Raw genomic sequence first — 24,136 nt, forward strand, 5'->3', positions numbered from 1 at the left:
TTCAGTAGCTGAATCGACCAAGCAGAAGAAGGGATATCAGAGATTGACGATCAACTCAATGAAATAAAAAGAAAAGGCAAGATTAGAGAAAAAAGAGTGAAAAGAAATGAACAAAGCCTCCAAAAAATATGGGATTATATGAAAAAAACATCATCTACGTTTGATAGGTGTACGTGAATGTGACAGAGAGAATGAATCCAAGCTGGAAAACACTCTTCAGGATATTATCTAGGAAAACTTCCCCCACCTAGTAAGGCAGGCCAATATTCAAGTCCAGGAAATACAGAGAACACCACAAAGATATCCCTCAAGAAGAGCAACCCTAAGGCACATAATCGTCAGATTCACCAGGGTTGAAATGAAGGAAGAAATGCCAAGGGCAGCCAGAGAGAAAGGCTGGGTTACCCACAAAGGGAAGCCTATCAGACTCACAGCAGATCTCTCAGCAGAAACCCTACAAGCTAGGAGAAAGTGGGGACTAAAATTCAACATCCTTAAAGAAAAGAACTTTCAACCCAGAATTTCATATCCAGCCAAACTAAGCTTCATAGGTGAAGGAGAAATAAAATCCTTTATGAACAAGCAATTGTTGAGAGATTTCGTCACCACGAGGCCTGCCTTACAAGAGCTCCTGAAAGAAGCACTGAACATGGAAAGGAACAACCAGTACCAGCCACTCCAAAAACGTACCAAATGATAAACAACATCGAAACAATGAAGAAACTGTATCAACTAATGGGCAAAACAACCAGCTAGCATCAAATTCACACATGGCAATATTAACCTTAAATGTAAATGGGCTAAATGTTGCAATCAAAAGACACAGACTTGCAAATTGGATAAAAAGTCAAAAACCATCAGTGTGCTGTATCTGGGAAACCTGCAAGGACACACACAGACTCAAAATAAAGGGATGGAGGAAGATTTACTAAGCAAATGGAGAGCAAAAAAAAAAAAAAAATCAGGAGTTACAATCCTAGTCTATGATAAAATAGACTCTAAACCAACAAAGATCAAAAGAGACAAAGAAGGGCGTTACATAATGGTAAAAGGATCAATGCAACAAGAAGAGCTAATGATCCTAAATATATACGCACCCAATACAGGAGCACCCAGATACATAAAGCAAGTTCTTAACGACCTACAAAGAGACTTAGACTCCCACACAATAACAGTGGGAGACTTTAACACTCCAATGTCAATATTAGATCAACAAGACAGAAAAATAACAAGGATATCCAAGACTTGAACTCAGATCTGGACGAAGCCAACCTAATAGACATCTACAGAACTCTCCACCCCAAATCCACAGAGTATACATTCTTCTCAGCACCACATCACACCTACTCTAAAATTTACCACATAATTGGAAGTAAATTACTCCTCAGAAAATGCGAAAGAACGGAAATCATAACAAACAGTCTTTCAGAGCACAATGCAATCAAAGTAGAACTTGGGATTAAGAAACTAACTCAGAACTGCACAACTTCATGGAAACTGAACAACTGGCTATTGAATATTGACTGGATAAACAATGAAATGAAAGCAGAAATAAAGATGTTCTTTGAAACCAGAATGAAGATACAATGTACCAGAATCTCTGGGGATACATTTAAAGCAGTGTCTAGAGGAAAATTTATAGCAATAAATGCCCACATAAGAAGCAAGGAAAGATCTAAAATGGACACCCTATCATCAAAATTGAAAGAGCTAGAGGAGCACGATAAATAAAAACTCAAAAGCTAGCAGAAGACAAGAAATAACTAAGATCAGAGCAGAACTGAAGGAGAAAGAGACACAAAAAAACCCTTCAAAAAATCAGTAAATCCAGGAGCTGGTTTTTTGAAAAGATCAACAAAATAGACCACTAGACAGTTTAATAAAAAAGAAAAGAGAAAGTAATCAAATAGATACAATAAAAAACAGTAATGGGGATATCACTACCGATTCCCCAGAAATAGAGACTACCATCAGAGGTTACTGCAAACAACTCTATGCACACAAACCAGTAAACCTGGAAGAAATGGAAAATTCCTGAGCACTTGCACCCTCCTAAGCCTAAACCAGGAAGAAGTCAAAACCCTGAATAGACCGATAGCAACAGCTGAAGTTGAGGCAGCAATTAGTAGCCTATGAACCAAAAAAAGTCCAGATCCAGATGGGTTCACAGCTGAATTCTACCAGACATACAAAGAGGAGTTGGTACCACTCCCTCTGAAATTATTCCAAACAATCCAAAAAGAGGGAATCCTTCCCAAATCATTTTATGAGACCAACATCATCCTGATGCCAAAACCTGGCAGAGACTGAACAACAACAACATAAAACTTCAGGCCAATATCCATGATGAAAATAGATGCAAAAATCTTCAATAAAATACTGGCAAACAAATTGCAACAGCACATCAAAAAGCTTATCCATCACAATCAAGTAGGCTTCATCCTGGGGATGCAAGTCTGGTTCAACATACACAAGTCTATACACAAAATCCACCACATAAACAGAACCAAAGACAAAAACCACATGATTATCTCATTAGATGCAGAGAAGGCCTTCGACAAAATTCAACAGTGCTTTATGCTAAAAACTCCTAATAAACTAGGTATCGACAGAACATATCTCAAAATAATAAAAGGTATTTACAACAAACCCACAGGCAATATCATACTGAATGGGCAAAAACTGGAAGCATTCTCTTTGAAATCTGGCACTAGACAAGGATGCCCTCTCTCACCACTCCTATTCAATATAGTATTGGAAGTTCTAGCCAGCGCACTCAGGCAAGAAAAAGAAACTTAAAGGGTATTCATTTAGGAAATGAGGAAGTCAGATTGTCTATATTTGCAGATGACATGACTGTATATTTAGAAGACTCCATCATCTCAGCCCAAAGTCTCCTGAAACTGATAAGCAACTTCAGCAAAGTCTCAGGATACAAAATCAATGTGCAGAAATCACAGGCATTCCTGTACACAAATAACAGACTTAAAGAGAGCCAAATCAAGAATGAACTGCCATTAACAGTTGCTACAAAGAGAATAAAATACCTAGGAATACAACTAACAAAAGGATGTAAAGGACCTCTTCAAGGAGAACTACAAACCACTGCTCAAGGAAATAAGAGAGGACACAAACAGATGGGAAAATATTCCATGCTCATAGTTAGGAAGAATCTATATTGTTAAAATGGCCATACTGCCCAAAGTGATTTATAGATTCAACACTATCCCCATCAACCTACCTATGACCCTCTTCACAGAACTGGAAAAAACCACCTTAAACTTCACATGGAACCAAAAGAGAGCCCACATAGACAAGACAATTCTAAACAAAAAGAACAAAGCTGGAGGCATCATGCTCCCTGACTTCAAACTATATTACAAGGCTATAGTAATCAAAACAGCATGGTGCCAGTACCAAAACAGAGATATAGACCAATGGAACAGAACAGAGGCCTCATAGGCAAAGTCACACATCTACAACCACCTGATCTTTGACAAACCTGACAAAAACAAGCAGTGGGGAAAGGATTCCCTGTTTAATAAATGGTGTTGGGAAAACTGGCTAGCCATGTGCAGAAAGCAGAAACTGGACCCCTTTCTGACATCTTACACTAAAATTAACTCCAGATGGATTAAAGACTTAAACATAAGGCCTAACACCATAAAAAGCCTAGAAGAAAACCTAGGCAAAACCATTCAGGACATAGGCATAGGCAAGGACTTCATGACTAAAACACCAAAAGCATTGGCAACAAAAAGCCAAAATAGACAAATGGGATCTAATTAATCTCCAGAGCTTCTGCACAGCAAAAGAAACAATCATTAGAGTGAGCCGGCAACCAACCAAATGGGAAAAATTTTTTGCAATCTACCTATCTGACAAAGGGCTAATATCCAGAATCTACAAATAACTAAAACAGATTTACAACACACCCATTCAAAAGTGGGTGAAGGACATAAACAGACAGTTTTCAAAAGAAGATATTTATGAGGCCAACAAACATGAAAAAATGCTCATCATCACTGGTCATTAGAGAAATGCAAATCAAAACTACATTGAGGTACCATCTCACACCAATTAGAATGATGATCATTAAAAAATCTGGAGACAGATGCTGGAGAGGATGTGGAGAAACAGGAACACTTTTACACTGTTGGTGGGAGTGTAAATTAGTTCTACCATTGTGGAAGACAGTGTGGCGATTCCTCAAAGACCTAGAAATAGAAATTCTATTTGGCCCAGCAATCCCATTACTGGTTATATATCCAAAGGATTATAAATCATTCTGTTATGAAGACACATACACACGTATGTTCATTGTGGCACTGTTTACAATGGCAAAGACCTGGAACCAACCCAAATGCCCATCGATGATAGACTGGACAAGGAAAATGTGGCACATATACACCATGGAATACTATGCAGCCATAAAAAGCGATGAGTTTGTGTCCTTTGTAGGGACCGGGATGAACCTGGAAATCATCATTCTCAGCAAACTGACACAAGAACAGAAAATCAAACACCGCATGTTCTCACTCATAGGTGGGTGTTGAACAATGAGAACACATGGGCACAGGGAGGGGAACATCACATACTGGGGTCTGTTGTGGGGGAAATAGGGGAGGGACAGCGTGGGGTAGGGAGGTTGGGGAGGGATAACAGGGAGAAATGCCAGAAATAGGTGATGGAGGGATGGAGGCAGCAAACCACATTGCCATGTATGTACTTATGCAACAATCCTGCATGTTTTGCACATGTACCCCAGAACCTAAAGTGCAGTAAAATATATATGTATGTAAAAAAGATGAAATACTAGTAAGATACTTCCTTATATGAATGTTGTGAGGCTTAGAGTGTCCAGTACACAGTCAGCACTCAATCAGTGCAGCTGTAGAGACATAGCGTGGACCCTGGTGGCCCAGCAGTCTCAATCCTGGTGTCTTCTGACCTAAGATTGATGGGATAGTACAGATGAAAGAGCTGGTTGAGGAGCTCTGTTGATAACAAGGTTTTTTATAGAGTATTCTCAGAGGGTTACATGCTCCTTTTTGTTGAATCTGAATCTTTTTTTTTTTCCAATATGAAGCCGTATAATCATTCAAGGACTCAGCGTGATGCCACAAGTTTAAAACATGCCAGTTCCCCTCTTATGTTCTGCCAATTTTTCTTAAATGAGAATATGAGTGCATGTGCACGTGTACACACACGTGTGTGTCTATGTGTATGTAAAATGCTTGGGATAAAAAACAATGGATCAAATTTTGCCTGGGATGGCATAGCATTTCTCACCTCTAGTATCCTCTAAGCATTTAACCAAATGGACTTTAACTGGTTTACTTCAATTCTATTTTTATTTTCATAGTCATTTAAATGTATGGCAAGCCAACTCTTTCAAATGAGACATTTTGTCATAAAAACATGTTATTTAGTTTAACCACACGGGCCCGGCTTCAGCAACATTGAGGACTGTGAAGAGGGTTCTGAGTGGCTGTTCCCTCATGACCTGACCGTAAGCAGTGACCCACCAGCTTGCGATGCACACAAACTGAAACAGGCAGGGTGGGCAGCCCAGGGGTGTCTGCACAGTGAACTTGGCATCTCCACCTCAGGATGCCAGCTCCTGGCCCTCCCTGCCTGCACTTGGTGGCCCTTGGCCCTGGCATGTCCTGTGGCACAAGAGGCCTTCTGGCCCACATCACCCTGTGTACGGATTAGGCAGGAATCAGCAAATCCGTTGAGTGCATGTTTAATGTGACACAGATGTGGGACATACTGCAGATCTTTCTGCTTTACAAATTTTCAGCTTTTTGCATTTCATCAGTGTTGCTTATTATTTACAGAATGTAACTTGAGACGTCAGAACAGATTGTAATTTTTAAAAAGGTTTGCGGGGGGTGGGGCCACAGGGGATCTGGGAGAAAAAATCCAGTAGTGTGGAATGCTGTTTGCTGTCCAGACCAAACAAACCAGTTTGCCAAGGGTTGATGGACTATGACAATCAGTCCAATTCATGTTAACACTGGCAGCACTTAATTAAAAGGCAGCTTGACCTTCTTATCACCAAATAAAGAATAATCTTTTGTTACCAGGTTGACTGTTGCAGCACCAGGAAGAAATGTACCCCTTGTAGAGGCACCGAAGGGCACCACCGAGCTGCCAGCTCGTGTCCTGCCTCTTTCCTGTCCACAGAGAAAGGATACCACTAAACCCAGACACGTGGATGTTCTTGCCTCATGCCTGCTATGGCTTTACACCCAGGCGCTGTGGCAAGAGGCGGAACAAAAAGTCTCTTCCTTTGCCTAAAAATCCAGGATACTCTCGAGGGCATTGAAATGATGGGCCAGGGCCAGTTTGACACAAGTTCAAGGGAAAGCTGCCATCTCTTGCTTCTAGAGGGGCAGATGTGGCTAGAGGTGGCCCTGGCTTCTGAGAAAGCTCAGCCATAGGTTACATTTGAGGACAAAGCACCAGCTGTTCAGGAGGTAGATGAGGAAGCTGATGGGTTGCTTCCTTCATGTGTCTAGTTCTAAAGAACCTAAAACTTAGGTCCAAAATAATGAGAGCCATATCGTAAAAATCCTTTGAAGAGAGTTCTCCTTGGGATGTGAGCTAGTGCGGTGACCTGATCCCTTGGTCAGGTCTGTGCTGTTTAAGTTCTGAGTGTCAACTGTCCACAGGGAGCCAGGCCCCTGAGGAGCCACCAGGATTCCAAGCCCCACTGTTCTTTTCCTTCCTGGAAAAGTGCAGATGGTGCACGTTCCCCTGAGGCCACTAGGCAGCTCTCCAGTTGCCCTCTGGGTGAACGTGACCCAGGTCAGTAACTTTCTAGTGTCCGCCCCCTGCACCCCCGCAACATTGGAATGATCAGGATTCCTATACTCCAGGGGTTCTTGAGTTGTTACCAACACCCTGCCTTTCTCTGGCTTGGATTTGGAGGAGGAGTTCCACTACACACTGCCACTTCTTCGCCTCCTGGGCTTCAGAAGCAGCAGCTCTGAAGAGCTCTGTCCTGTGGCTGCTGGTCTGCCCCTTTATCACATGTCTTGAGCACCGTTCTGAGTGCTGAGGTGCGACCTTGCACAGAAGAGACAAGAATCCCTGGGTTTGAATGGCTTTCCTCAACACCTGTGTTTCCAGCCATGGCCTGGGTTCAGGAGTCCCCTTCCCTGGAAGAGATGAGTGGCTGGAAAGAGAGCACGTCACTGGCTCCCCTGAGACCCTCCCAAGAGTCTCAGTTTCTCTCTCTGCCACCTGAAGTCCAACTGCAGGGCCTGAAACAGATTCTCTTTAAAAACTCATGAATGTGGTGACCACATAAGCTTTCATTCTCATGAGTTGTTCATTTCTGTGTCCCTAGCACTTTTTGAAGCATCTGCTCCAGTTACACCTTTCTTTTCCTCCTCATCCTCCTCCATTGTTTCTGTTTGATAGTAGAAGGAGGTATAAAACCTCCAGGCTGAGTGAACAGGTGGTCTTGAAAACGGAAACAAATCACAAAGCAGGTCCCCGCTGGGGGCTGGAGCATCCCCATATCTGCTTGGCTTTGGTCATCAAAAAAGGCCCTGGGGGAGGGGCTCCAGTGCTTCCCAGTGGCAAGGTGACAGTAAGGACACACACCTCCCCACTTCAGTCAAGGCAGCTTCATTTTCAGCACTTGTACGTGCTAAGATTGTGTTACAAACTTCATTTGCAGAAAGTGTTTTAACCCTGAAATTCTCTTTTGAAAGCACCTGCTGTGAGTTTTATTAATGGCACTTTTCTAAAACTTTATTAATTGCAATTCTAAGAATTTTATATCTGGTATAATTCATTGAGCTGCTAGTTTGATTCGCTGTTAACTCTTTTTAAAAAGCTCTGTCAGGCAATAGGATATGGATGGGAGTGGGTCAGGTGAGTAAAGCTTTAAGCAGTCGTTTCTTTAGAAAACACCTCTATACCCAACATGTGATGTGCTCCTTATGAGTCATTCAGATAGATTCAGGAAATCTTGTCCCCCAGGGTGCTCTGTCAAGATAAAACTTTAAATACTGCAATTTTGCATTTTGGTATTTTAAATGGACTTGACACCCAATAATTCTGAATAAAGGTAGGAAAGAGGGAGATGATTAACTCTTACAAGCACCTACTATGTGCCAGGCACTATGCTACACACTCTTCATATTTTATGTCAACATTATCAACCAAGCGGGTATTAAGTTCTCACCTATTGATAAGGAAAGTGAGGCTAAGAACAATCTAGTAACTTCAGTATCACCCAGCTAGGAAGTGACTGGGATTTCAGCCTGTGTTTGTGTTTTTTCAGTCTATATTCCCTTATACTACCTTGTTCTGTGTGTATGTGTGTGTGTGTGTGTGTGTGTGTGTGTGTAATTGCACTTTAGGTTCTGGGGTATGTGCAGAACATGCAGGATTGTTGCATAAGTACATACATGGCAATGTGGTTTGCTGCCTCCATCCCTCCATCATCTATATCCGGCATTTCTCCCCATGTTATTCCACTCCAACCTCCCTACCCCACGCTGTCCCTCCCTTGTTCCCCCCAACAACAGACCCCAATGTGTGATGCTCCCCTCCCTGTGTCCATGTTTTCTCATTGTTCAACTCCCACCTCTGAGTGAGAACATGTGATATTTGATTTTCTGTTCTTGTGTCAGTTTGCTGAGAATGATGGTTTCCAGGTTCATCCCGGTCCCTACAAAGGACATGAACTCATCGTTTTTTTATGGCTGCATAGTATTCCATGGTGTATATGTGTCACATTTTCCCTCTCCAGTCTGTCATAGATGGGCATTTGGGTTGGTTCCAGGTCTTTGCTATTGTAAACAGTGCCGCAATGAATATACGTGTGCATATGTCTTTATAACAGAACAATTATAATCCTTTGGATATATACCCAGACTACCTTGTTCTTAAATTTCATATCTTCTCTTAAAATAGGTCAACTTTGGGAGAAGGTAGATAATATAAACATTAAAAGAAAGAGATTTTGTGATCGCTTGCCAGAAATAAATCTGAAACTATTGGGCTGGGCACAGTGGCCCATCTGTAATCCTAGCACTTTCAGAGGCTAAGGCAGGAAAATAATTTGAACCAAAAAAGTGAAAATGTCTGGTTTATTAGTGTAATCAGCTTGTTGTTATTAGCATTTGTATTTAATAGCTACAAAATAAAGCTTCCCAGAGATTGTGTATTTTGGTCCATATGAAATATCTTGGAATTGGCATTGGAGGTGACAGGTTAGCAAGGAATTTGATAATGCCTGGAGAGATTTCAGTAAGCACTGCGGTCTCTGAGTCAGAATGTTCTGCTTAGAACACAAAGAAGGCTTACATTTGTAGAGCGCCTTGTTCTTCCATGATGTTGAAAGTTGCAAATAACTTTATAGGTTGTCTACTATTTTGTAAAAGCAAAGCAGACCCAGAGTGCATGCAAAAATTATGGCCTTCTAAGAGATCCAAGCCTTTTAGGATCTATTCTTACTATAAGGTGCTCTACTTGATTGGAATTCTTTATAAAGTAACTGCCTTGCCCCTCCCCACCCAGCTATTAACTGGCAGTTGACTGAAAAACAAAAAAAAATCTTGAGTATTTTTGTCTTAGAGTTTAAATCCCAATAGGCATATCTGTTGGCATTAGTCCTACCAGCTGTCACAGTTGCAGTGTCATGGGGTCCCCAAAACATGTGTTAAATTATGGGAAGCCTTGACCCCTATAAACAAGTCAGGTGTGAATCCCACTGATGAAAGAAAGCTCAGCCCAGGAAATGTCGTCCCTGCTGCTGGATGTCAAATTGCTAAAAACTTAACAATATTAATATAATTTCTACTGATTTCTTGAATCAACATATTTCTCATATTTTCAACGGCAGTGGCACAACATGGGATTTTATGTGTGCTATACACCTATGACTTTAAAACACTAGGGAGAGCTAAGTAGGATGTTAATAAGAAAGCAAAGGGGAAAGGAAAATATTTCAGTTTGAAGAAGTGAGCCTCCCCAGTAGGAAAACTAAGTACATGAGGTTGGATGTTGCACCCTAGCCAACTTAGATCCCAGACACCTCAACTAGGGCTCCTCGTGTGCACCCATGGCACTCTACATGATGCACTAATAAAAAGAATAGGTAGGATTTTATCAAGTGCCTGTTATATACTAGGCTCCATTCTAAGCACTATACATGTATTGACTTATCTACTCCTCTCAACAACTCATTGTTACCCCCTTTTAGATGAGAAAACCAATGCTCCAAGAAGTGACAAAACTTGCCTATGGTTACAGTTCATAAGTGATGGAGCAGGGATTCAAACCCACTGGGCAGCCTGGCTCCAGAGCCAATGCTCTCAGCCATTATATTACACTGCCTACTCTAGCGCTCCCTGTCTCTCCTAGTGCTCCCTGCTATGTCCTCATTGCCTGTTTCTGTTCATCTTCTCCATTGAATTGCCATAAGCTCCCTGGATACTTAATTCAGCCTGGTCTTCCTCAGGGCGTAGTGCTGGCCTATGCATATGATAGTTCAGGAAAGGTTGGTTGAATAGCGACTGAAAGAGGCAGGCACAAACCATTCTCAGGGCTCTAGGTAGGCTCGTTTTTTCTGAATATCCTCGTTTGGAGCCTCAGTAGTTTCATTTAAGAACTAATCTCTACTAACATAGGGTTTCTTTCTGCCCAACCTATTTTCCATGTGTTCAAAATCCAAATTGTCCCAACCTATAGATTGACTACTGTCTTTGAGTGGGTTCTAGAAGATGTATTTCTGTTTGTTTTGAAACTATGGGGAAGAATTTCTCATGTAAACAGGGCCAAACTTTAGAAATTTTCATCCTCTAGTAGAGTCTTCTCTGATTACAGTTTGCACTGAAAGGAGTAAAATCTGTTTGTGGAAAAGAAATGCTTTTCCACTTCATCTTTAGAAGTGGATGCATGTGGCTAAGAGGAGGGAACTACAGGTCTGAGATAGATGCAGCCCATGGCATGGTGGGAGCTACAGGTCCGAGATAGATGGAGCCCATGGCATGGTGGGAGCTACAGGTCCGAGATAGATGGAGCCCATGGCATGGTGGGAGCTACAGGTTCGAGATAGATCCAGCCCATGGAGTTCAAAACTCAAGTTGGCATGGTGGGCTTCTTGGGCTTGCAGACATTGTACTACTGTGGATACTAGAGGGTTTTTCACCAGTTCATCTACTCCAGTGCAGACAGTACTATTTAGACAGACTGTGGGGTTCTCTTAGAGAAATGACAAATGTTTGATTAGACCATTTGGTCAAGAACCCTGATATCTTACAGCTGTTATCAATGACCAGTATTGGAAGAGGTAGTCTGTGTTGACCTTTGTTCTCGGTCAGTTGTGCACACTCGAGCATAGTATATATCAGTAAGATACTTGATTAAAACAAAAGCCCTGGACACATACATTAAGTGAGTGCAAGCCCAACCCATCACTTTGTTGCCTTCAGAACAGGCAGCCCTTAAGAAAGATGGCAGCCATCAGTTGAATAAATATTCTATTATGCTAATGTCACAAGTGTGACATACACTTTCTACTCATTTACTTCTTGTTTTTGAACATCACTTGGTTGATAGACACTGGCCATGACAGATTTCTCAACCAAATTAAGCTGTGTAGGGGTATGTGTATGTGTGCACAGCATCTGTCTTAACTAACAGAGCTATGTTACACTCATCATATAAGCTACGAATAATTGATGGCTGGCTAGCTGTTGACTCTCAGCTGAAAGGCAAGATCAACCAAGTGGAATTAGCTAGATCTCCCTGTGTCACCTTGTTTGGATTTACTGTTGCTTTTTTTAAAAAATGACATGAGTTGTTGTTATTACTCTGATCATTGGTTTTAGGCCTCCAGTGTATGTCAGGTAGCAGTGGCCAGAGGCAGGCACACCCTGTATTGATTATCCTCACTGGATGGATATCTGCAGAGTATCAGCCACTGTATCCACAGCCCCTTCCCTGGGGGAAGAGTCCTCAATGCTGTTCAGCAGACTCCCTGACATTTTCATGGAGTTCAAAACTCAAGTTGGTTTGGTGCTGACATTCTGGATTAGGAAGGACTGCTTCTTTCTATACACTGTGAAATTTATAAACCACAGCAGCTGAGGGCTTAACATGGCCGACAAGCTCCAGCTGGCAGCAATTAAATACACCGCAGACCTTTGGCCAAACAAAGGTTTATGGAGGCAGAATTGCTGCATGTGCTGAGAGGAGGGAGGCATGTGCTGAACAGAATCTTAGGTTGAATGTTGGTTCATAAGAGATGCTGTTGACTAAGGAGAGGTACGTGGGTGGGGTTTGGCCACCTCTTGTTCAGTGATCCATTGTCCCCAGGATTGTGGTATCAAGACCCTGCCCAAGTGGCAGCAAAGGTGGTCAGAAGAAAGGAGCAAAGCCACCAGGGAGGTGGCTAACAGTGGTGGGCCAGAGTCATTTAGACGTCAATCCGCCGCTCTAGCGCCAATGGCAGGATCCATAGCTACTCCACTTTTATTTATTTATTTGTTTATTTATTGGATACCACTGTGTCGTAGGCTGAAAGGAGAATATGGGAAGGAATAAGAAGCCATTTAATATCCATTCAAGCAGCGAATATTCAAGAATCTAAACGAGTGCTATCCAAAATACAATTTAAACTTAAAATTCAGTTCTTTAATTACAACAGCCACATTTCACATGCTCAGTAGCCACATATGGCCAGTGGCTATGTATTGGACAGTGCTGTCCTAGACAATACCCAGTGTTTGATGTAGATCACTAGGGCCTCTTAAATGCCTCATTGGCAGGAGTGTAAAAATAGTTCAGCCACTTCGCACACAGTTTAGATTATCTTGTTAAGTGAACATTTATATCTTGTGAGCCAGCAAATTCCCCCTAGTTAAATTCTCGAAGTTCACCAGGAAACACGTACAGGAAGGTTCATAATAGCATCATTTGTAATAGCAGAACCTGGAAAAAACCCACGTGCCATCAACAGGAAGATGGATATATCATGGGATAGTCATACAGTGCAATATTAATAAAGCAGAGACATGGTGAATTAATCATAGCTGCACACAAAAGAATGCCTGAACCTTAGCAATCTGACAGTGACACCCTTTTTCAAAACCCCAAAACTTAACCCAAAGAACATAACAAGAATGTACAGGAGCATCCTTTAAAATGTGGTAAGACTACATAAAAAAGAAAAGCTCAGGAATGAGAAACTCAAGATTCAGAACAGCAGCTACCTTCTGTAAAGGAGGAGTAGGGATTTGGGGTGGCAGAAGACCAAGTTGTGTTCCACGATGGAGTGATGGAGTTTTTTTGCTTTCACAGATGTTTATTTCAAATAAATAAAGAGAGGCCAATGATGAGAGGGGGCCTTGAACTGAGGATAATGATGAGTCCAGTTCTAAAGTCCAGTTTAAAAAAAAAAAGGACCAGAGTCCTTTCCCTCTGGATACTCATAGGCTCACTGGAACATACAGGAAAGTCACTTAAAAATGGACACACTGTATTCTTGAGTCACCGGGCATGGACAAAGGTAGGATTGCTGTCACATGGTCATATTAGTTTCAAAGATCTACAGTGCCGCATCAACAGATGAAGAAAACCACGTCATCACACAGTGGCCTGGGTGGAAGAACACCACGTTAAGCTTTCTGCTGGCTTACAGTGTTTGAGAACACTAGCCTACTGGTGGCTTTTTAAATTATTTTGGTAATTCTCTGATTGAGATTGGAACTAAATTTGTTCATATGCAATGACTTTAAATACTCCCCCGCTACCCCACAGCCTACCAACTTGGACCTGAGAAGGTAAACTTTTAGCGGAGCTTTGGAGAGGAAAGAAGAGTTTTTCAGACACTGACAGTGATGAGCTGATAGGAGAGTGGGGGAAATTCCTTTAATCCAGCTTTCTGCTTCTAGGAAGAGTGTGCCTTCTGGAAGTCCTTGTGTTCATAAGACTGTAACAGAAGACGTTTCCTTTTAGGGTAAAATTGAACTCATCTGTCTTTTCTTCCATGTTGAGGTGAAAAGTTAGCCTTGAATGCCACAGCAAGCTCCCTAGTCAGCAGTGCTGAGCACTGAATCCAGCCTTGCCCTTGACAAAAAAATGAGAACCCTAGAAATGGGAAGACAGTTTGTGGCCTGTGTGAAGACAGTCAAGAAAGGAAACAAAACAAATAGTGTGTATCCCCAGGGGAGCCACTCTGCTTTTGTATTCTCTGATGTTTTTGGTGGGTTTGTAGTTTGCAGGTTAAAAAATAATGTATTGGGAGTGGGGGTGAGGTTGGATCACTGACATTTGGAGAAGGCTCTGAGGGAGTCCACTGAGTCAGGAAATAGCTGTTGACATCAGAAAGCTGTTTGATTGTGTGAGAAAATCAACAACGTGAGCGCATTTACTCCCAGTCTCAATTATTCTGGGAGTAAATGTCGTGGGACGTAATTTTTAAATTTTTAATATCTGGAAACAAGCCTCCTTTCCTCACCTTCTCTGGCTTCCTCAGCTCCACTGGAGGAGTTTAGGACTGCAGCAAGTGTTCTCCTTCTGGTAGCATGTTTTTCCTCAGCTTTGGGTGCTAGTGGAAATACTTTGTGTGAGGGAAAAGGCTTGTCAACCGTGTCAGCTTCAGGACATTGCCTTCATGTCCCTTTCCTTATTTTGATCAGTAGAGTAGACAAGAGACACCCTTGACCTTTCTGTCAGGAAGATGGAGTTCTAGCTGGTTCACATTTTGCCTCAATGTTGATTTTGCTTTCGTTGCTCAAAATCCCTAATCTTCAAACTCTCCACCAAAGCTTGCATATCACCTTTCCTTTTTAGCTCAATTAATGGCCCTTATGCTGTCTGCCAGCCACCAGGCACTCACTCACTTCTTCAGCTTATCCTGACTGCTGCTTGGTCGTAACCCAGACACTGTTCTCCATCCCAGGAATGCAGTGAATGAAACAAATTCCTCCTCTCCTGGAGTTTCTAGTCCACATGGAGCCAAGCAATAAATAACATTTATCCACCTGAGATGGAAAGCAAATGTGTTTTGAGCAGATGACTGACTTGATGTAACTTATCATTCTCATTGCCATGAGGAGAGCGGACAAGGATGGAAGGGAAGAACCAGTTACATGGCCACTGTCGTGATACATGTTAGTTAGATCGAGATGGAGAGATATTCAGATTTGGGATATATATTGAATTTGAGCCTGCAGGCCCCCCAGTTGATTGGGGAAGATGTGTTGAGTCTGAATCAAACCTTACATTGAAAGTGATGAGGAAGCAGAACCTGCCCTATTCCTCTTGGAGAGGCCGTTGGGCTTCTGCCATGTGGCCTGGCAGAGAGGTCAGCAGGACTGCCTTGGGGGAAGCATACTTTATTCGCCTGTGTAGGTAGTATTTGGAATGACAGCAGGTGTTTTGCTAGACAAGGAGATAAGAACAGAGCTCTGCTATCTGGAGAAGCACACCAAGCTCCTTCCCTCAACCCCCTGCCTGCAGAGGTTGCCAGCGTCCTTTCAGCATCAGTTGTCCAGCTTCTCTGCTGATGGGTTAGCCGTGGTCCCTATGCTGCCCTTCACACTTTAAATCAATAGTTGGGCTCTGAGTAGCCAAATGTAAGCCTGTGTCTTAAAGGAAGAATTGAGACTGGCAGGGTATGTGAGTATATGATATAAATACAATGGGTTTTTTTTACTCTTTCTCTTAGTGCAGATCATTGAAACTTCTATATAGTCTCTTTATATTACCCTTGAAGTGTACAATTAATGGTACTGAAGACATCCTTGTAACTGAACTTTTCTAAAATGATTGCTGGATTTCTGTCTTTCCAGCACATAATCAAACCTCACCAAGGTATGGGGCTGTCCTTCAAATGGCACAGCCTGATGAACTGAGTGCTGACCTGGATTCGGGAGCACTTCACTTCTCAGTTATCCCGGCTTTGCATGGCCTGTGGCAAGTTTCTGGGGTTGTTTGTGTCCCTATTACTAACCTGACTTGCCCACCAGAGTACTTGCTGCCCTTGTAAGCAAATATCTATATTTCTGTTAGTTCATGTTTCTGAAGTGCTGATTCAGTGTGTAAGCCTTCCCCTCTCTTTTAGATATGTCTAGAGAGGGGTGTTTCACGTCAGTGGGCTCCAGGAACAAATAATAAAAGGTACAGCAAGTACAAGGCCGAGGACAGACCCAGTGCTGCACTCTTATCAGTCATCTGAAATACGCACTGCCTTTCCAAGACGAATGTGCACTCCGGTTTCTAGAAAAGCACCAGAAAGTATTTATCAGTTACCCTGTATATGGTGTGTGGAAAAAGATACCATTAGCCTGCTCTGAAAGCCATAGCAAAGCAGATTCCTCCAGGCTGCCGACAGCTGAGTGTCCTTTGAGCCACTGCAGAACCCCAGCCTTGGCCTGGGCCAGGTCCAGGGGGCCTTTCTTCTCCTCGCATGATTGCCATGTCCCTCATCCTTTGCCCGAGCAACTAACTGACCTCATCTTAGACAAAGTCTCAAGGGTTGGTGTGTTCTTACTAAATGCCCAGGATTTTCTTCCAGACCCATCACAAATCCCAAGATGCCTCTCCTGAAGAGATGCCTAGAAAAACAGGGTGTGGCCCGGGGGTCTCTATTATAGTAATAGTGGCAGGAACAAGAGCTGCCACTGGTGCGCCGCTCACCGTCGGCAAGGACCAGGCTTGGTGGGCACTGTTTTATTTCATCTTCACAGCAGTCCTGTAAGGTAGGTGTCATCATCCTGTTCAGAGAGAAGACTGAAACTGAGGGTTAAGGAAGTTAACCAGCTTATCCATGATCACATGGCCAGAACATGGTAGAGGCAGAATTCAAACTCAAATGAGGGCCTTAACCACTATTTCATGGTGCATTCACGGGGAATACTGTAGTTTAATTTAGTGAGAAAGGAAAAGCATTTTAACCTACACACTTCACCTCTTGGCTTTTTGTCCATTTATGTGTCTAGGACTCAAGCACAGAGGGTTCGGAAACCGCGATGCTGCACAGGGCCCCAGGGGCTGCTTCCCCGATATTCAGAGAGCCAGGCGGAAGGACAGGAGCAGCTCTTCAAACTCACGGACAACTCTCAGGATGAATTGTAAGTCAGACCATGGGAAACCAGCCCTATGGGTCTACTGAGTTGCCTCTTCTCCTTTTGAGCCTGAGAAGTTTCCATCTGATCTGAGTTATCTTCCTGACTCTCAGACCTTAGATCTGGTTAAAGAATTCCAAATGTGTTTTAGATTTAGATGTAACTGATGGTAAACAGCCTTTTACTTGAAGGAGTGGTCCTCAACTGTGTGCCATAGCCTGGCCTTAGTGTTTTGTTTCTAGAAAATGACAGTCTCATTCTAGTTAGTTCAAAGAGAGAAGATAAGGAGTAAAATGTTGTCAATTTTAAGATTTTTCTCCTGTAAAAATTTGTTAAACTTTGATACTCTATTTTTGATGCAGAATGCTAGCAAAACAAAACAGAAAAACAAATAGCAAACAACTAGTAGTTGGACATTTTGTCAATGGGTTTTTCTTAAGATTGCTTTGTTACTCTTTAAATACAGAGCTTTACACACCTGGGATCTTGTCATATCTTTAGCTAGCGATACTATTCCTAGTTGACGTGGTAGAATCAAATATTTCATTGTGTTAGGATATTTTGCAGAGCTCCTTGTAGTGTAAAAGTACTCTATAACCTGAACAGGTGTTAGAACCACCAGCCCAGAGAAAGCGGTTAGTTGTGTCTGGTGAGTAGCAAAATGCTAGTTTAATTTATTCCGATGCCTACTTGTCTCCTTTAAGGTAAAGCGAGCTTGGGGGATTCTGAGTGCTGTGAGTGTTTTTTGGTGGATGGATGAATGTCTGGAATAGAGGTCAGCTGTCAGGATAGTCTTCAGAGTCACTGTTAAAGACAGTGTTAAGGAGATCTCATCTCATAGTTTCATCGAAATATTTGAATGGGGATATCAAAAGTCAAATCCAGAATGTATTTGTTGCTTGCCAGATAGAATGGGCTCTCCCTACATGTGCCTTGTGTAAGTCCTGTGGTATTATTAGAAGGTCTCTTGATAATGGAGTTGCATTTTGTTGTTTTGTCTACTTGGGTTGCCATTTCTATCACAGACTGGGTGGCTTAGGCAACAGAAATTTGTCTTCTGATAGTTCTAAAGGCTGGGAGGGAGGTCCAGGATCAAGGCATCAGCTGATTCTATTCCTGGTGGGGGTTCTCTTCCTGGCTTGCAGAACAGCCCTCTTCTCACTTGTCCCCATATTGCAGAGAGAAACGGGGAGCTCTCTGGTGTCTCTTAAAAGGGTACTAATCCTATCAGCTCAGGGCCCCAACCTTATGACTTAATTTAACTATAATTATTTACTCCAAATGGTGACATTGGGGCTGGGGCTTCCACGTATGAACTGGCAGGGAGGGGTAACTCTGTCCACAACAGGTGTCACTAATAGGTTCTGCTGTTTCAGTCCAGTGCCCCCAGTGCCCATGCAGTTCACTCCAGGGAGGACTTTATATTCCTGCCTTTCTTGGGGCAGGGATTTGGTACCACAGCTGCTCTTGATACTGCTTGTAGATGGAACTTTTAGCCTTTGGATGAGAGGTCTAGAGAGTCATTTCTCAGGCCGGGCAGGACATGGTGCAGAGTCTACTAGAATGGCAGCCCTGTGAGGCTGGGATTTTTGTCTGTTCATTCACGAAAGAATCCTCAGCACATAGAACAGTGCCTGGCATCTAATAGGTGCCCAATAAATATAGTCAGATAGCTGCAGTTCAGCATTTGTGTTCGTATGTGTCCATTTTCCAATCATCTGGGCATTTTTTAGTCAGAGCCTAAGTGAGATTCTAAATTATTACATGTTATGTTTTCACTTTCCTCTCCAACTTACCTCTATTCAAGTCGAACCATCTCTGGTCACTGTGAAATTCATTTGCAGTAGAAGAAATTGCATAGTACAGCCAACACAGGATTGCTCCCAGTGAGAGATAAGCATTGAAAAACAGAGCCAGAGAGAGCTAAAAACTGGAATCCAAACAAAATCAGTAAAATCGATTTCATGAAACTCGAAATTCATATGAACTAGGAAGAGATATTGGCATGAATGAATTTTGACTTTAAAGATGAAAACCATGTGTCTCCTCCGCCCAAGTTGTGGGTTGAGTCTTGCCAGTAAATGCTGAAGGAGGCACATGACCACAGCCTTCCTAAGTATACAAGGAAGAAGCCATCAGGGAGTCTGGCAAATGTGCTCTGAAGTGTCCTCGGTTGTCAGCCAGTGTCTCAGGGTGAAGTGAACGTTACAGTCACCACTTTGCAAGAAAGGAGTGTTCAGGAAAAGCATGCGAGCACCAAATCATACCTCTGACTTTTATCCTAGATTTGTAATTAAAAACATGTTTAAAGACCCTAATTATTTGCATATTTTCCTCCAGAGTTAACCCCTTTAAAGGGTCTTTAATACCCTGCCCTACTGTTCTAAGTAAATGTTTCCACATTTTTTCCAGTTAGGCTCACTGTTTCACTTCTGGAAAATATTGTGTAATTATTTCCCAATGGAGTGAAAACCCCACAAAGTCCCCAGCCCCATGGTGACTTCAACTTTGTTCTCCCAGATCGAGTTGCATTTAATTTTTTCATTCTATCTAATTAATTAGTATTAAAAAGAGAGTTACTGACATGTGATTTCTGGTCTAGCCAGCTGAAAAGTCTTCACTTTCAAGTTAATCACATATTCCTCTGATAAGTTGCACAATTGTCATTGCTTCCCATCTTTCTCAATTTTGGTTTTGAAATAGGATCCAGGTTAAGAAGATGTTAAAGTAAAATTTCTCCTGTATGTTAAGTTTTCTTCTAACTCATGTCTCATTGTAGCCAGGAACTCATTTTCATTTTTTTATGGAACCTATTTTATTTCTAATACTGCATCACATATAATGGTGCACACTAGGCTGGTGAGCGGTCAGGTGGCTCCTACCTTTTAAAAAAGACTCATGAGCAACCCACATGACCTAGGAAGCTGCTTTAATTACTGCTTTCTGGAGTTAGACAATTTAAATTGTACTTTTAAATGCAGTTTTAGAAAGTAACATTTATGAGATTTTGTTAAATACAGAAAAGTATAAAAAATAAAAGTAGCCTATACATCCACCAGCTGGATAAGTCATTCCTCCTTTTAATTTTTTGTAGAGATGTGGGGGTGGTTCTTGCCATGTTGCTCAGTCTGGTCTTGAACTCCCGGCCTCAAGTGATCCTCCCACCTCAGCCTCCCAAGGGACTGTGAGGCCAAAGTGGGAGGATCACTTGAGGGTGGGAGTTCAAGACCAGTCCGAGTAACATGGCAAAACCCCTTCCCTGCAAAAAATACAAAAATTAGCCAGGCACAGTAGCACACATCTGTAGCCCCAGCTACTTGGGAGGCTGAGGTGAGAGGATTGCTTGAGTATGGGAGGTCGAGGCTGCAGTGAGCTGAGACCATGCCACTACACTCCAGCCTGGGTGACACAGTAAAACCCTGTCTCAAAAAGAAACTTATGTGCATGGATAGCAAATCCAAGAATATAGAAGAAAATAAAGTTAAGAGTAAAAGTCTCTTTTCTTGTTTACTTAGTAAATGTGCTGTTTATGATTTTTGTATCTTGCCTCTTCTTGAGAAATTTCACAGAGAGAGAGAAATCAGGAAAATTATTGAGCACACCATATAATATTGATTCTAATAGCATATAATTATAAATACAAACCTTATAGTAGCATACACAGTCTCAAAATAAGAACAATCCCTCCTTCTGAGAAATGGAATAGAATTCATTAGGTTCCGTTTCCTAAACCAGGAAATAATCTATCAGTAGCTATTGACATTTACAGACTTGGCCATTTTTTATATGCCCCTGAATTAAAACCTACATTTGGCAGATGGCTCAGCTCCTCTGGTAAAGCTAAAGGTTTGCTAAATCTTTAATCAGCTAAATCAGGAGTTGTCAGAGAAGTTTTAAACTTTCCTACTGGTAACGTGTCCAGCATCCAAAGTTGCCTGTATGCTGGCAAATTCCTTGCCTTGCTGCAATGCCAGTGTCACTTTCTGAGACACCCTCACGCATACATTTATTGAGTCCTACTATGTGTCAGGGTGAGTAAGAAGTTTCCTCTGTCCTCAGTGCATAGCAGGGGAAGAAGACACTGTATTGCCAATGACCTGTAACATATGGCTGTTAAAATAGAAGTGTGAGCAACGTATCATGGACCCACAGATGGGAAGTGATTAATTTATACTGGAAAGCCAGGGAAGACTTCGCAGAAAAGGCTCTGGACAAGTCACCTGACCTTGCAGGATGCGGAGGAATGTGCCAAGGAGAGAAGGCGCATGGGCAGAGGACAGTGCTGGGCAGAGACACGGGGCAGAAGAGATCACGACAAGTCTGGAGAATTTGGGGTCAGCCTTTTGTGGCAGCAGCATGTGTGGAGGGAAGGAATAGAGGCTGGAAAGGTGTATTCCCAGACTGGATGCTGAAGACAGACCTCCGTGGTCATGTCAAGGAGCTTGCCTCTCCCGTAGGTGGTAGTGAGATTGTGAGGGAAAGGATCCCACTCATTAAAAATCAGGCATTAAAAATCAAACCTCGACAGCGGCAGGTAGAGAAACTGCAGACAGGAAGCCAGTTAGGAGGCCCTTGGAGTAGCCCAGGGAGAAGGTGGAGCAGCCTGGACACAGTGGCCGTAGCGATGACTAGAAGGGGGCAGATCGGAGGGTATTCAGGAAGCAGCGCTAGTGGATCCCCAGACTGCTAGGTTGGAATCTGAGTGAGGAGGAGGGTTGAGAGAGGCTCTGGACTCCTTTCCCGCAATCAACTATAGTATCTACAGATACTATAGTATCTGGTTGATGGGGATGCCATCAGCTGAGGCTGGGGTGCTGAAGAACAAAGGTTAGAGAAGGAGCTGCTCCCCAGTGGACACTGAGGTGCCCTGAAGAGGGCCGGGCACTCAGAGCGACATTGAGGCCATAGAGTTGGGGCCACAGATGGACCTGGGGATAATACCTAGGGGCAGAGGAGTCTGTTCCAGGAGCGCTGAGTCAGGCGACTCAATGTTTCTGATTTTGAAATGACTCCAGAGGAAGTAGAATCGGGTATGTAAATGAGTTAATATAGCTTAAAAAAAAAAGAGCAGGAGAAAAGTCAAGTAGAGTGAAACAGTTACTTGGCAGGTTTCTCCCTGAGAGAAGTTAGTCATGAGCCTGTTTTCCATGTGGCCTATTAGAGGGACATCTCTCTCTCCAATCTGCTCATGAGAGGATGTGTGGGGGAAGGAGGGGTCATCCCCACGGGTTTGGGATAGCTGGGCACCTGTTCTCAACAGAAGAGCCACCATTAACTTCGGGTCTCTTCTGTGTGGGGCATGTGGATTAGCTCACACCATCACAGTGGCCCTGCAGAGTAGACCGATGGGGCTCTGCACATCAGGATGGGGAACTCTGAGCAAAGTCAGAGGTGGAGGCGACTGGCACAAGGGCAGCTGGCTCCCCTAGCAAGGCTGCAGTGTGATCTGGAAGGATGTTGTTACCTGCCCCAGAGGAGGCTTGAAGCTGCTGTCGGTGTTGCCGTGGCTGCTGCTGAGAATGCCCCGTGGTTTGTGGTTTATGGTGGGGTCTACTTTGGTGGCATTGGCTTTGCCAGATTCACCCACTCTTAGCACCTGTCATCTTGGAAAAGGGTGTAACAGTGACTTCCCTCAGAAGAAACTTTCTGACACTGACCCCCAAGGCCAGAGTATCCTCTTTCTCTCCTTAAAGGGGAGTTAAAACTTTTTCTTTTTTTTAATAGGGATGGGGTCTCACCATGTGGCCCAGGCTGGTCTTGAACTCCTGGGCTCCAGCAGTCCTCCTGCCTCAGCTTCCCAAAGTGCTGGGATTATAGGTGAGAGCCACCATGCTCTGCCCCAAGAGTTAAAACTGTTAACCAAGGTTTAAGAATAGTATAAAAATCCTATTTTTTTAAAATAGAATCAATTATAGTATCTACAGCAACCTAAAATGTGTCAGCCAAATACTGGGTGACTTCTCTAGGTCTCAGGTTTGAAGGATAAAGCTTATCTGGATGCTGTGTGTTTCTGGCTGCACCTTTTTGTTCCCCTTCCCTCTCAGTTAGTAACAGATCAGAGAACAGGAGGAGTGTGCTCAGGACCACCTGAGACCATGGTGGCATTCTTCGCTTGAGGTTTTTCCAACAGTCACTCATTTGTAGACCCAAAGTAGGCCTTGCGGGGAGCTTGATTCTAAGGGCAGTGAAGAGAGGAGAGCCCGGGTCGAGACTGCAAAGCAGTGTGAGCACCAGAAGCTCACATGAGGCAAAGGAAAACCTGGGAGAACTAGGCCAGGGAGGGAGGGGAATGGCCTGTGGCTTTAGGGAAAGGGAACGGAGGAAAGTACACGGGCAGCAGGGAAGGGCGGGAGCTTGCTGCATTTGCCAGGCTTCGCTTACCACCCTGAACTTTGCTGCTTCTCTCACAGAGTAACAAGTTTGGGATCGGGCTCCATTAGATAAGGGGTCTGGTCTGGAGTATTTGACGTGGTTGCCAGATTTTGTTAAAAAATCATTAAAATTAATAATAATAACAATGATGATGCAGCCCAAAGCCCTGGCCATTGTGGGTGCAGGAAAGCCAGAGGAGGACGATGGGGACACAGCTGTGGCTACCTGGTCCCTGGGGTCACTGCCCAGCTCCAACTGTGGCCTCACTATCTCCCTTCTCCTTCCTTCAGCCAGACCCTTGGCTCTGATCTGCTTTTGATTTGAAAAGACTTTAGAGCATTTCATGCAAATTTCCAAAAATATGTTATTATCAGTAGCAGCTTCAGGGCACACACAGGGCCTTTGACTTAAAGGACAAAGATCCATGGGATTGACAGCACTGCCTTCCTCCGCTTACCTTTCTGTATGGCCAGGAATTCTTTGACCTCTGTTCTCACTTTGTGAAGAAAGCTGGCAGAGATTTCCATCTCCATTAGAGAGATGAAGGGATCTGAGCTCCTAAGAAGGCAGCGGACTCAGCCAGAGTCAGCCAGCAGGCCAGGCTTTCCTGCCGCTCGGCCTGTGTTTCCCTTGCTGTGCCCTCTACCTTTCGGAGGGCATCC

The 24,136-nt window shown here is 43.2% G+C and overlaps 1 protein-coding gene across 13 annotated transcripts in view; it reads left to right on the forward strand.

Annotated features, from left to right (window-relative positions):
* VPS13D (vacuolar protein sorting 13 homolog D) overlaps window positions 1-24,136 on the forward strand; it is a 315,484-nt gene that overhangs the window by 283,641 nt on the left and 7,707 nt on the right. For 12 of the 13 annotated variants that reach the window (XR_013519796.1, XR_013519795.1, XM_035307776.3 and 9 more), the window contains one exon: window positions 16,977-17,108. Coding sequence is in view for 10 of the 13 variants with exons in the window: in XM_035307776.3 (XP_035163667.3) it covers window positions 16,977-17,108 (132 nt within the window). In the remaining 3 variants the exon portion in view is untranslated. Of the gene's footprint in view, window positions 1-13,332; window positions 13,541-16,976; window positions 17,109-24,136 lie in introns of all 13 variants that reach the window. The other variant, XR_013519794.1, reaches the window with a different exon arrangement.

Source organism: Callithrix jacchus, chromosome 7, assembly GCF_049354715.1.
Source record: "Callithrix jacchus isolate 240 chromosome 7, calJac240_pri, whole genome shotgun sequence".
NCBI classification, from domain to species: Eukaryota; Metazoa; Chordata; class Mammalia; order Primates; family Cebidae; genus Callithrix; species Callithrix jacchus.